The following is a 14,264-nucleotide window of genomic DNA, read 5'->3' as shown; positions in this document are numbered from 1 at the left end:
TGCAGTGATTCAAGTGACTTTTATATCATTCCAGCCTTTTGAAAGAGTAATTGTTACTAGTGATTTATACATTTTCAAGTAAATATATTTAAAGCTGTACAGTTTCCTCTGAATACCATCTCCCTGCTTCCACCACGCATTTAGGCTTTTGTTGTTTGATACTGTTTTCTGACTTCTGTTGCATTATTATTAAGGAATATGGGCTGTTTATGTTTTACTCTTGATTATTTATTGAGATGTTTCTTTGTAACCAGTTAGACACGGTCAATTTTTGTGAATCTTGCCTATTGTTTCAAAAATAAGTATGCTTTGATGTGGCTGCACATTTCTTGACTCATCTATGAGATTGAGTATAAGTATGTTATTAAAAGTATCTTTTTTTTTTTTTTTTTTGAGACGGAGTCTTGCTCTGCCGCCCAGGCTGGAGTGCAGTGGTGCTATCTCTGCTCACTGCAAGCTCCGCCTCCCAGGTTCACGCCATTCTCCTGCCTCAGCCTCCTAAGTAGCTGGGACTACAGGCACCCGCCACCACGGCTGGCTAATTTTTTTGTATTTTTAGTAGAGACGGGGTTTCACTGCATTAGCCAGGATGGTCTCAATCTCCTGACCTCGTGATCCACCTGCCTCGGCCTCCCAAAATGCTGGAATTACAGGCATGAACCACCGCGCCTGGCCAAAAGTATCTGTATTTTTTTTGTCCACATGGGTACCAGATACCTGAGGATTTGTGAAAGTCACCCACACTCATTCTGGATTTGCTAGTTTCTATTACCTATTTATTGTTAATATTTTGCATGTATTGTAAGGTTATACAGGTTTTTGCGGGGTTTTTCGGTTTCTTTTTACAGTCCCTTTTAATGCTTTTTGCCTTGAATTCAGTTTTGCCTAACAATAATAGAGTTCATGTGCAGAGCATGTGACTGTTCCATCGTGATGGGTATTCCTATGCTTTTTAAATTTGCATTTGCCAGGAACCTTTTTTATGATTCCTGTCCCACTCTTTCGTTTTTCACCTTTCTGTGTTCTGTTTTATGTAGGTGTCTTGTAAATGATGTATAACTAGACTTTTTTGGGAGGTTGATGTGGAAGACTTTCCAGTCTGAAAGTCCATGTTAATACATGTAGGTTAAATTCATTTTAACTAATACACAGTATTCCATTCTGTGAGTCAGTTTCCACTTTAATCATGCATTGGCTGCTGAGTGAAGGTTAGTTCTTTTCGCTGATACGGACCCTCTTATAGTGACTGTCCATCCCATGTCTCTTTGTCCCTGTGGGCGAAAGTCCTCCAGGGACAGAGATCAGGAAGCAGGTGTACAGGTGTGCATCACCCACCTCTCCCAGGAATGGCCAGATTGCCCTCTGTGATGGCCAAGTCATTCATAGCCTCACATGAGTTGTTATTTCCTCATGTTTTCTAGCACATGGTATTATCAGAACTTAAAATGTTGCCAGCATCTTAGGAGTCAAATAGTAATTTTACATTACATTTCACTAGTAAATAGTGAGGTCGAGCATCATTTTGTCGTTTTAAAAGCCATTGCATTGCCTGTGTGTATCCAGCCTATCCTCATTATTTGCAGATTCCATATTTGCAAATTTGCTTATTCACTAAACTTCGTGTCCCCCAAATCAACACGTGTGATGTTTTCATGGTCATTCTTGGACATGCACTGAGTGGAGAAAACCGAGCTCCCTGACACATGTTTCCAGCTGAGACCGAAGGAAACAACGCCGCCTTCTTGTTCTAGTCCTCATGCTGTGAACACGCATCCTTTCTGTCTACTTAGTGTCACTATTTGTGTCACTATTTTTCCTATTTGTGTGCTTTCTGTTGGTGATTCTGCTGTGGTGAATGGCTCCTAGGTGTGGCGCTGAAGTGCTGTCTGGTGTCCCAAGTGCAGGGAGCTGTGATGTGCCTTACGGAGAAGACGTGTGTTAGAGGCTGTACCTTTTCCACAAATCAATAATATGCATCAAATAAGATGTCTTTAACCAAAAATGTACATAAAACAAGGTGTGTATTGATTGGTTGAACCAAATGTTGTAACCAGAGGCTCTCAGAAAGCTAACTCTGTGAACAGTGGCTCAATATTCACTAATTCAGTGTTTGTCTTGACATTATAGAAAATAACTATGGCAGATAACTAAAATAGACTGCACTTTGTCCATGTTTCTGTTAGAATATGTGTTTTTCGGTCAGGTGTGGTGGCTCACGCCTGTAATCACAGCACTTTGGGAGACCAAGGCGACTGGATCACCTGAGGTCAGGAATTTGAGACCAGCCTGGCCAACATCATGAAACCCGGTCTCTACTAAAAATATCAAAATTAGCCGGGCATGGTGGTGCATGTCTGTAATTCCAGCTACTCAGAAGGCGGAGACAGGAGAATTGATTGAACCCAGGAGGTGGAGGTTGCAGTGAGCCAGGATTATGCCACTGCACATCACTGAGCGACAGAGCAATACTTAGTCTCAAAAAAAAAAAAAAAAAAAAAAAAAAAAGGAATATTTGTTTTTCTTGCTTTATAAGAGTTTCAAAATAATTTCTAGATATATGCCTTTCCATAGTTATTACTCCATCTAGAATTTATTTTTATGCTGGTATAAACTAGTATTCTACTATGATGTTTTTCTCTACAGATGGCCTGGAGTCTTGGCATCATCTAATGAATGACCTAATCTGTAGTCATTAAATTTAGTATCAGCCCTGCTCTATGTGAAATTTCTGTAGATGTAGGTCTGCTTATAGGCTGTTTTGTCCCTATAGCTTCTGTTCCTGGACTAATTCCACAGTATTCTAACAGTGCAGCTTTGTAACGTATCTGTCCATATGTGGGGAACGATGCCCTCCTCTACTGCTGTGGACCGAAGTGTTTCCCACCAAATTCATGTGGTGACAGAGCCTGTACTGGAGACAGGACCTTTGCAAGGTGATTAAGGTTAAATAAGGTCATAAGGGTGGAGCCCTGACCTAAGAGAACTGTACAAGAGGAAGAGACATAGAGATCTCAGGTGCCATCTGGAAGGCAGGAGGAGAACCCCCACCAGGAGCCAAATTGGCTGGCACCTTGATGTTGGACTTCCAGCCTCCAGAGTGTGAGAAAATACATTTCTGTTGCTTAAGCCACCCAGTCTATGGTATTAGTTATGGCAGCCTGAGCTGATGATTGACCCACCTTATTACCATACCATTTTTCTAAATTGTCTTTCCTATTATTTGCCTTGTACTTTTCCTTGTGAATTTTATGTCTTTGTATTGGAATTGAATAGAAGTTTGATTGATTAGGAGAGAACTGATGCTGCTGTTTCTAGTTTGTAGTTTGATATTTCTTTAAGTTGTCTGTGTGCTTTTCTTATTTTTTTTCTTTTCTTTCTTTGGAGATGGAGTTTCGCTCTTGTCGCCCAGGCTGGAGTGCAGTGGCACCATCTTGGCTCACTGCAACCTCCACCTCCCAGGTTCAAGAGATTCTCTGCCTCAGCCTCCTGAGTAGCTGGGATTACAGACGCCTGCCACCACACCTGGCTGATTTTTGTATTTTTAGTAGAGGCCGGGTTCCACCATGCTGGTCAGTCTGGTCTCCTGACCTCAGGTGATCCACGTGCCTCGGCCTCCCAAAGTGCTGGGATTGCAGGTGTGAGCCACCACGCCCGGCCTCTGTGCCCTTTGCAATATAGTTTTAGAATTTTCTCCATGACGACCCGGCACGCCTTTCTTAAGTATGTTTCCAGGTGGTTCATTGATTCTGCTAATGATACTGATATCTGTCTCTCCCAGATTTTATTTTTAAATTGTGTGCTAGTGGTGGTTGAGAAAGGCATTAAATTTTAGATACAAATCTTATACCTACAACTTTGTTGAACTTTTTCATTTCATTATTTTTTCCTGAAGTATCTTTTGGATTTTTTTCTATGGGGGAATTAAAGTTTTCTACAAATACATTTTTCTATTCCCACCTTTATATATTAATAAAAATTATCTATATATACAACACAATGTTTTGATATATGTCTACATTGTGGGATGGCTAAATCAAGTTAATGGACATATGCCTCACTTGACATACTCCTCATTTTCTTGTAGTGAAAACACTTAAAGTCTGTTTTCTTTAGCAATTTTTTTTTTAGACGGTATCTCGCTCTGACGCCCAGACTGGAGTGCAGTGGTGGCACAATCTCGGCTCACTGAAACCTCTGCCTCCCAGGTTCAAGCAATCCTTCTGCCTCAGTCTCCCGAGTAGCTGGGATTACAGGCGTGCACCACCACGCCTAGCTAATTTTTATATATATATATATATATATAATGTATGTATATATGTGTGTGTGTGTGTGTATATGTTTTTGTTTTTGTTTTTTTTTTTAAGTAGAGACAGGGTTTCATCATATTGGCCAGCCTGGTCTTGAACTCCTGACCACAGGTGATCTCCAATACATTGTTATTCACTATAGTCATGTTGTAAAAGCCATCTCTTCACCCTAGTCCTCCTTCTAACTGAAATTTTGTATCCTTTAACCAACATCTCCCCAGTTCCACAGTCCCAGCCTCTGGTAACCACCACTGTGCTTTCTGGCAGAGGGCTTTTCCACGCGAGGACATTCTTTGACTTTGTAGTGCATAGTAGCAGCGCACTGGCCGTCATCCTTCTGCCACCATGAGTCTCTTTTCCCCAGTGACCCTGACTGTGCTTCAGTAGACTGACTCTTTCCCCGCCCCGCCATAATGATGCGCTTATGATATCTCCGGACCGTAACCAAACGAAGACAGAAGGAGAGAATCAGTGAGCTTAAAATAACAATCCATAGGTTCTCTGATTCTTTTTCTCGACCAGTTTATCCTATCAGTGGCACCTCTTTTGGGCCACTTCCATAGAAAATGCACAACAGTTAGCATTGTTCCATTGTTGGTCAAGAGGTGTGTCCTCTCTGTATAAAGGGAGAGTTGAACAGCAAACAGTAGTATCGCCTTGGCTTAGCCCTGTGTGCAGCGTGACAGCAAGACACGGTACCGTGGATTCTCAGCCATGAACTCTGATGGTTGCTGACACAGGGCTTCCACTCACAGCTCTTCCTTGGGTGCTGTCCTGGCCCATCCACATGCGTGGGCGCTGTGGTGTGTGGGACTAAAGCTTGTGCATGTTGAGGGAGGTGGATATCCTTGAAGGTTAAAGGATTTACCACTGTAAGACATTGCTTTCCCTTCTATCCCTGTTAAATTGGGGGCGAGGAGGGTGTGTATATGGAGAACAAAGCTTGAAGAAAAGGTGGTGCCTCCACAGATGAAGTTTCCAAGGCCAGGGTTATCCAAGCTGACTCAGCAGCAGTGCTGGTTGTGCTTGGGGGTTAATGCTAAGCTGCCTGTCTCATATTTCATATTTCCTGCTCTGCTGAGAAGTGGCACATTCAGATGAGTGTAGGCCCATACACAGGTCCTGCTTCTAGCGGGAGGGAGTTGGTGGGGTGGGGAGTGCTGCCTTCGTGAAGTCAGAGCACCAGAGCCCTTGGCTGGCCTGTGTTGCTGTCCTGGACCCACCCCATGGGCCACAGGTGTGTGCATGCATATTGTGCTTCTCACACACGCACACACCTGCTCAAGGAAAGTGTGGTGTTCTTTTGAATAATGAAAAGTTGTGTTAATTATTGGCCTCTGGGAAATCACCTTCCTGGGGCCATGGCCCTGTTATTTTCTTATGGAAACAAGCATCAGTTAATTCCAAGACGTCAACCGTTCTCCATCCAGACGCTTGTGACCCGGGACTCCTTGTTTCCAAGTCTGACTTCTCCAGCCCCACATGTTCACCCACATAATGAGCCTCTCCATGGGGATGATTTGAAGGCACCTCTCGCCGAGTGTGTCTACATGGAATTCGGCCAGCTGCCAGCCCAGACTCCTTCCATTGCTATTTTGGGGGAGTTTTCATAAGTCTAGTTCAGCGTTTATCCTAATTACAGGAAAACAGCACTATAAAATTGAAAGTGCCAAGTAAGAAGCCGGTAATTAGAAATGACATCAGCAGAAACCAAGCCAGGCCAGGCATGGTGGCTCAGGCCTGTAATCTCAGCACTTTGGGAGGCCAAGGCAGGCCAATCACTTGAAGTCAGGAGATGGAGACCAGCCCGGCCAACTTGGTGAAACTCTCTCTCTACTAAAAATACAAACATTAGCTGGGTGTGGTGGCGTGCGCCTGTAATCCCAGGTGCTGGGAGGCTGATGCCCGAGCATTGCTTGAACCTGGGAGGTAGAAGTTGCAGTGAGCCGAGATCACACCACTGCACTCCAGCCTGGGCAACAGAGTGAGACTCCATGTTTAAAAAAAATAACAAAAATAAAAAAAAAACCAAGCCGCCTTATTGCTGACAAACTTGGGCAAAAGGCTGACATTTGGCATTTGATAATAAAGCCCTCAGACCACCAACCTAATCAAGTTCAACTTAATTCAGACAGAGCTTGAAGGAGGGAAGCCAGTCTAATTTTTTTCTCAGTAACATCTTTTTATGATAAGTTCTATTTTCTAGAAAATACAACTTTCCTTAAGTCCCATAGTACAGAAACAGAATAAAAGCGAGAAACTGAATTTGCTTTGAGGTTATGTGATACGAGCAGTAGGTGACTAAGTAGGCAATCATCAATAAGGTAATTTGAGGATAGATACACACATCTAAATGCAGACTATAGGCCGGGCGCGGTGGGTTACTACTTTGTAACAAAACAATAGGGGAAAAATGTTAACTTCGTACACAATGTGTAGCTACATTTGAATTTTGACATGGATTCCTTTTCAACCTTAAAACAGCCTTAGTTTCCTTTAAAGCTCCATCATTATTAATACCTATGAAGGTTTATTCTCAGCATGTGTCATCTAGGGGAAGGCTGTGGATCCACCCCACCATCTTGCCAGTCTCGGTGGAGGAGCACCTTCCATCACTGTCTGCTGGCCCCTGCTTCTGTTTCTCCCCGATCTCCTACCCCTCTCCTGTGGCTTATCTTACCCAGGGTTGTCATTATTTTACATTATTATTATTATTGTTGTTGTTGTTGTTATTATTATCTGAGTCAGAGTCTTGCTCTGTCACCAGGCTGGAGTGCAATGGCACAATCTCTGCTCACTGCAGCCTCCGCCTGGGTTGAGCGATTCCCCTGCCTCAGCCTCCCGAGTAGCTGGGACTACAGGCGTGCACCACCACACCCAGCTAATTGTTTGTGTTTCAGTAGAGATGGGGTTTCATCATGTTGACCAGGATGGTCTCGATCGCCTGACCTCGTGATCCACCCACCTCGGCCTCCCAAAGTGCTGGGATTACAGGCGTGAGCCACCGCTTCCGGCCGGGTTGTCATTATTTAGCGCCCTCTCTCCTCCTTGACAGTCACTTCTTGGTGTAGAAGTTTCTTCTTCATCCGTGTCCTGTCAGGCTTTGGATCAGTGCCTGGCAGCCTGAGGGCAGGGGATTTCCACACTGCGTTTCTGAAACGTGATGCTCCGCCAGCTGGGGGAGCACGTCTGCTGCACTTACGTTGCTGAAGGAATTTTATAGCTGCCAAATTCCGTCTCAGCCCTTTCCTTGCTTTCCCAGGGATTCACTTAACAGACTCTCTCCAGCTCTGTTCCTTGTCCAAGGCTCCAAATGTGCCAGATAAAGATAAAATATAATTGTTTGAAAATAGAAAGCAACTCCCACTTGTTTTCTCAGACAATTCAAAAGCAAAGATGCCATTTTCCAAGCACTTCTGTCTGGCTTTTTGGAGATATATATATATATATATATATATATATATATATATATATATATATATATATATATCTTTTTTTTTTTTTTTGAGACAGAGTCTAGCTCTGCCACCCAGGCTGGAGTGCAGTGGCATATTCTCGGCTCACTGCAAGCTCCACCTCCCAGGTTCACGCCATTCTCCTACCTCAGCCTCCCCAGTAGTTGGGACTACAGGCACCTGCCACCACGCCCGGCTAATTTTGGTTTTGTATTTTTAGTAGAGACGGGGTTTCACCATGTAAGCCAGGATGATCGATCTCCTGGCCTCGTGATCCGCCCGCTTCAGCTTCCCAAAGTGCTGGGATTATAGGCGTGAGCCACCACACCCAGCCTAGATATTGTCTATTCAGATTGAAAGCCCACGTCAGTGAGAGATGTGTAAGCAGGGTGTGATGGCGGGAGACTCCCCACCCCCTTGTCATCTTCCTTACACCCCCTTGCTCTCTCGGTCCTGTGGGCACCTGACCAGCGGCCGGGGAGAAGCCTGCAACAGGGGGAACAACCTTCTCTTCCTTGACTCTTGCAAGGTAGGAAAGAAATTACTCACATTGGTGGCGTCATCCCAGGAGACTGAGCTGAATCTCATAGCTTAGGCATAGCTGACATTAATCCGATCAGGCAGGTCTTAATGATTTTTCCAGCAAGAGTGGACAAGCACCCGGAGCCCGCCTCCAGACAGGGGCATGTCCAGCACATACCCGGGCAGAGGTGACTTCCATTTATGTTGGTAGTGTGGCCAGCGTCTAATCAGCAGTTAACATCAGCTCAAAATGAATGAAAGCGAGACAGGCAGGCGCTCATAGTTAACATATGTGCTGCCCATTTAAACTACCTTTAAGGAACCCGTAACCCAAGGAAGCAATGGCTGGTGAGCTGGAGTTAACACCAAAATCTCCTTCTTTGAATTATTATTATTATTTTGAGACAGAGTCTCACTCTGTCGCCCAGGCTGGACTACAGTGGCGCGATCTTGGCTCACTGCAAGCTCTACCTCCCGGGTTCACACTATTATCCTGCCTCAGCCTCCCAAGTGACTGGGACTACAGGCACCCACCACCATGCCTGGCTAATTTTTTGTATTTTTAGTAGAGATGGGGTTTCACCGTGTTAGCTAGGATGGTCTTGATCTCCTGACCTCGTGATCCACACGCCTCGGCCTCCCAAAGTGCTGGGATTACAGGTGTGAGCCACTGCACCCAGCCCCTTCTTTGATTTATTTATGGCTCCAGGTTCTGTTCTTTGAGAAAAGGGTTTTCTGCAGAAGCTTGAGAAGGTCTCTGCTATTGCAAGTGTTCAGCCTCTGCCTTAGCAAGAGAGTTCAGATAGGAATTTTAAGTCCATTTGGTTAAATTGAACACAGTCTTTTTTTTTTTTTTTTTAATTTAAAGACAGGGTCTTGCTCTGTCACCCAGGCTGGAGTCCAGTAGTTCGATCTCAGCTCACTGCTGTCTCTGTCTCCCAACTCAAGTGATCCTCCCACTTCAGCCTCCTGAGTAGCTGAGACTATAGGCACGTGCCACCCTGCCCAGCTAATTTTGGTATATTTTGTAGAAACGGGGTTTCACCATGTTGCCCAGGCTGGTCTCGATCTCCTGGGCTCAAGTGATTCACCAGCCTTGGCCTCCAAAATTGCTGGGATTACAGACATGAACCACTGTGCCTGGCCTTAAATGGAACAGAATTCAGATTTCATTTGGGGATGGTCTACTCTAAATGGATGTAGGGTGGAAAGCCGAGTGCTCTCAGGCTTGTGGGGTAGGTTCCAGATTTGCTGGAAAAGAAGCTACTGAACTACAGGCCTGACGTGCTCATGTAAGGCTTGTCCTAGCATCTTCAGTCCCCTCTTCCGCCAGCAGTCGCAGTCCCCTGATGTGTCTGCTGTGGCTCACTGGCATCACTGGACCTCTGGAGGGTCCTGAGCACCACTTTAAAATCCTCCAGGATACTTATCATGATGGCTTTCATTGGCTGAAGCCAGACCAACAGTTTCTGCAGAAAATAATTTACCACAAACTCCAACCTGGGGACCTGGAAAAGGATTACGCCCTCTTCCCATCCATGCAGGCTGTCCCCGTGGGGACCGGGAGGAGCAGGAGGGAGAACAGCCTGCCCGTGCCTTTCCCTCTTCTGACCTCCTGCGCCTGTGACATGTGGTCTGTGCTGTCCATGCAGCAGGGCCAGGTCACACTTCTGTGTAGAGTGGGCATGCATGTATGTCATTCTGTGAGTTCTTTGAGGCTTGGACTTCTTGGAGTCCCTCCCATCACCTTGGAACATAGTAGAACATTTGTGTATTGCTTTTCTCCTTTTCAGATATTTCTGCTGTTCACCCTCTGGATTGTCATCGTTATCATAAAAGCCTTACTTGCAAACAAGGGAAGTTTGCAGGGGCATTGCCATAATGTCTCTGATGTATTAAATAGTTCAAGGGTAAGGTGAAACATGTGCCTGATGTTCTGGGTGTGTGCACGTATACACAAACACGTACCCATCCCTGTGTACTCTTCGCCTCAAGAACCATCTTCACGCTTAATCAGTCCTCCTCTTTGTGTTCCATACTCCCTTAAAGATGTGGAATTTTTTGAAATTAATAGTCATTTTTTAGAACAGTTTTAGGTTTACAGAAAAATTGAACAGAAAATCCAGTCTTCCCATCCTCCTTCTCATAGTTTCCCTTATTTTAATGTCTTGCATTCATGTGATACGTTTATTGCCGCTGAGCCGATATTGATACATTATTATTAACTAAACTCAGTAGTTTACATTAGGGCTTGTTCTTTGTGTTTTACCTTCTATGGGTTTTGCCCAGTGTATAGTGATGTGCGCTCACCATTACAGTATCATACAGAATAGTTTCACTGCCCTAAAACCCCAGTGTGCCTCCTGGAATCCATCCCTCCCTCCCTCATTATCCGTGGCATCCACTGGCCTTTCTCCATAGTCAGTCTCTGTAGTTTTGCTGTCCATGGTTTTGCATTTTCTAGAATGTCATATGGTTGGAATCATACAGTATGTAGCCTTCAGATTGGCTCATTTCACCCAGTAATACGCATTTAAGTTTCCTCTCTGTCTTTTTGTGGCTTGATAACTCGGTTTTTTTTTAGCACTAAATAATACTCCAGTGTCTGGATGTACCACAGTTTGTTTATCCATTCACCTACGGAAGGACATCTTGTTGCTTCCAAGTTTTGACAATTATGAATAAAGCTGCCGTAAACATCTATGTACAGGTTTTTGTGTGGACTTAACGTTTTTTACTTATTTGGATAAATACCAAGTAACAAAATTGCTGGATCTTTTTACTTCTTTGGATAAATACCAATACCAAGTAACAAAATTGCTGGATTACAAGATGCTGGATCATAAAATAAGTCATTGGCAGGAGCTGGCACCTCCCAGAGCTCTAACAGACTTTGTGTGTTTTTACCAGGGATGATTACCACGAGGATGGGTTCTGCCAGCCTTACCGGGGAATTGCCTGTGCGCGCTTCATTGGCAACCGGACCATTTATGTGGACTCGCTCCAGATGCAGGGGGAAATTGAAAACCGAATCACAGGTGGGAGCTGCAGACCTTTCTCACAGGATGATAAGCACACGCACAGCCACCTGTCGCACAGATGGTGGCCACTGTGTTTCATCAGTTAATGGCATGGACATTGGGTCCCTCTTCCATCTCATCTGTAGTAGAAAACCAGAGAACTTTTTTAGATGTAGTTGCAATTGCTAACATGATTTGCCCTAAAAATGTTCCTGGCCTGTATGTTTAAATTAGCAAGTGTGGGTTGCTTGGAATATACTTCTGCACTTTTAACTCAGCCAGACTGTGTGGGTCCAAAGCACTGTCCTTACTGCATCGCCAGGGCCTTCGGCCCCGGGCCCGCCACACTGGCGCAGGCAGCCTCAGCGCCCCCACGCTAACTCTGCTTGACTTCTCATTCTGCACTTCCTGACTCTTCTATCCTCTCTGAGCCACATTTGGTCCAAAGGCACCCAGGCCTGATTGCAGTGGTCTGGGGGAAAGAGTCGCGGGTCATCAGTGGTAGGGATACTGCAGTGAACACATATTTTGTCAGTCCTGGGTTTCCAGAGAACAAAGCCAAGTCTTTGAGTACCTGGTTCAGGGTCTGAGAAAGTGGCAGGTCATTTAGGAACTGCAGCTGCTCATCCTTGGTCTCTTTAAGACTTAACTTCTCTGATAGGCTGTCCCAGTTCGAAGCATACAACTCATTGGTGGGGTCCAGGGTCCTTCTTAGGGGAAAGGCCTTGGAAAGCAAGAAAATGAATTAGACAGAAGTCCTACAGAGCCCTCCTCCTGCTGTCCCTGCTCTCCCCACAAACACATACACGTTTTCTCTCCAGACCCCATAAGGAGCAAGAAATATCCTGTGCAGATGGCAGGTGCCCCAGCACCTCAGTTTAGTTGGATCCTCCCCATGGGAGCGGGAGGCTCTGCTGCAGGTTAGAATCAGTGGGTGATCTCTGATGCCTGTGCTCCCAGGAGAGGGTGATGGGGCAAAGGGGATACAGGGCACTGACCTGGTAAGGGGTGACAATGAGGATCCAAGGCAAAAAGTCACCTCATGTCACTGACAAGCCCTTCTAAGTTCAAGTCACCCTCAGACTAGAGAGCCAAAGGTCACATTCACGGTCACAGAAGAGACTGCCTGGCCCATGCTGGTACAGAGACCTCTGAGGACAGGGCCAGGGGGTCCTGTGCAAAGTGAAAGAGCCATCATGAGACAGAGAGGAACCTGGAGGTGCCATCCTGTTCTAGCGGGAGGTGGTTTTGAAAATACAGCTACCTCTCACTGCAAAAGCTTTCTTTGCCATTAAAGTAGAACTTCTCAAAGGATTTTACCGAAATACACAGTGGGAAATAGAGAGTGTACTTTATACCATGACTTAGTATACACATACATGTATTTCACACAACTGCCATAGGTTATAGGGAATAACTTTCACCCTTCCTAAAAGCGGTGCACTTGGATTTTTCTCTTCGATTTTATTTCATTAAAGAAAAAGGTGGCCGAGTGTGGTGGCTCATGCCTGTAATCCTAGCACTTTGGGAGGACTGAGTGCTAGGGAGGCTGAGGCGGGCAAATCACGAGGTCAAGGGTTCAAGACCAGCCTGACCAACATGGTGCAATCCCCGTCTCTACTAAAAGTACAAAAAATTAGCTCGGCATGGTGGCGGGTGCCTGTAATCCCAGCTACTCGCGAGGCTGAGGCAGAAAAATCACTTGAACCCAGGAGGTGGAAGTTGCAGTGAGCCCAGATCGCACCACTGTACTCCAGCCCCAGCAACAGAGCGAGACTATCTCAAAAAAAAAAAAAAAAAGCCCTTAGTAGGAACCATGTGCACTCTGACATCCTCTAGTCTGTTCTTATCGTCTTTTAAAATGCTAGCTGCACACTCCAGAATTAATTAGACACCCCACTAATTGGCAAGCACTGATCCAGGGCACACGATTGTCCCTCAGTTATCTCTTCAGGAGTTAAGGAATCAACTTGCATCCAAGCAGCCTGGTTTTATAGCAGCTTTTAGAGAAGAGTGTAGAATGAGGATTTTCTAGGTCGGTGGCTTTTCGAAAACAATAAATTTGAAGTTGCCCTCAACAGACTTGTGGTTTTGAAATAAGCATAGTAATGACTGTTGTGTGCAGTGTTCTGTTGGAAAGCGTTGTGTGACATTCAGGGTGTGGACAGATAACAGGATGTGAGTTGTTGGATCTCTTTGGTGCCTGGAATTGCACTTTCAGAAAGAAGAAGTACATTCTCAGGGTGAGGAGAAGGAGAAAGGAGGAATGCTATAAAGATGAGCGGAGACATCGCATCAGTGGATTAGCCCAAAACAAGTGACAGCTTTGGCGTTCTTAGGCAGTCTTTCCCTGTCCGGAGGTCAAGGCCTACCTGCATTTTTGACAGCCTTCCATATAATCCCAAATCCGTAATGATGGGATTGAACCGGACTGAAGCCTCAGTTCTTCCTCCAAATCCAAGACATCCTGTATTGTAACCGCTTACCCTCTCTGTTCCTCCATTTAAATATCGGCCACAGGAACCCGGAGGAGGGGAGGTGATGTGATGAGCACAGCAGTGCCCGCACACAGTCAGGACAGTGCGGCTGCTCCCGCCCACTGACACTACCTGTTACCCGACCCCTGGGCCCGTTCATGCCGAGGGCCACGTTATAGGCTGTGTGTGCACTCTCATGTCCCAGTGTGGGGTCTCAAATCACCCTTCAGGTACAGAAACAGGCCTGGAAAGGCGTGAGTGATACCACAAAGTGATCACGCACCAGGCTGTTCCCACACAGCTGCCCCTCCTGTTCCTGGTTGGGTTCCCAGGGAATGACTGACAGCGGCACTGCCACCTGCTGGCCAAACCTGGCACAGCACGTACACGCTTTCCTTGCCTGGAGGTCAATTGAGGCCAGCATTCTGGACAGTCCTCTGTATAATCACCAAATAATCGCCAAATCTGTAATGATGGGATTGA

At 45.5% G+C, this 14,264-nt stretch overlaps 1 protein-coding gene across 2 annotated transcripts in view; it reads left to right on the top strand.

Annotated features, from left to right (window-relative positions):
- Positions 1-14,264, top strand: part of ROR2 (receptor tyrosine kinase like orphan receptor 2) — a 217,367-nt gene that overhangs the window by 191,416 nt on the left and 11,687 nt on the right. For both annotated transcript variants that reach the window (XM_025360580.1, XM_025360581.1), the window contains exon 5: positions 11,195-11,322. In XM_025360580.1, coding sequence (XP_025216365.1) covers positions 11,195-11,322 — 128 coding nt within the window. The remainder of the gene's footprint in view (positions 1-11,194; positions 11,323-14,264) is intronic.

This window comes from Theropithecus gelada, chromosome 15 (assembly GCF_003255815.1).
Source record: "Theropithecus gelada isolate Dixy chromosome 15, Tgel_1.0, whole genome shotgun sequence".
NCBI lineage: Eukaryota > Metazoa > Chordata > Mammalia > Primates > Cercopithecidae > Theropithecus > Theropithecus gelada.
Note: the sequence above shows the minus strand (reverse complement) of the source record. Positions and strands in the feature narration are given on the sequence as shown.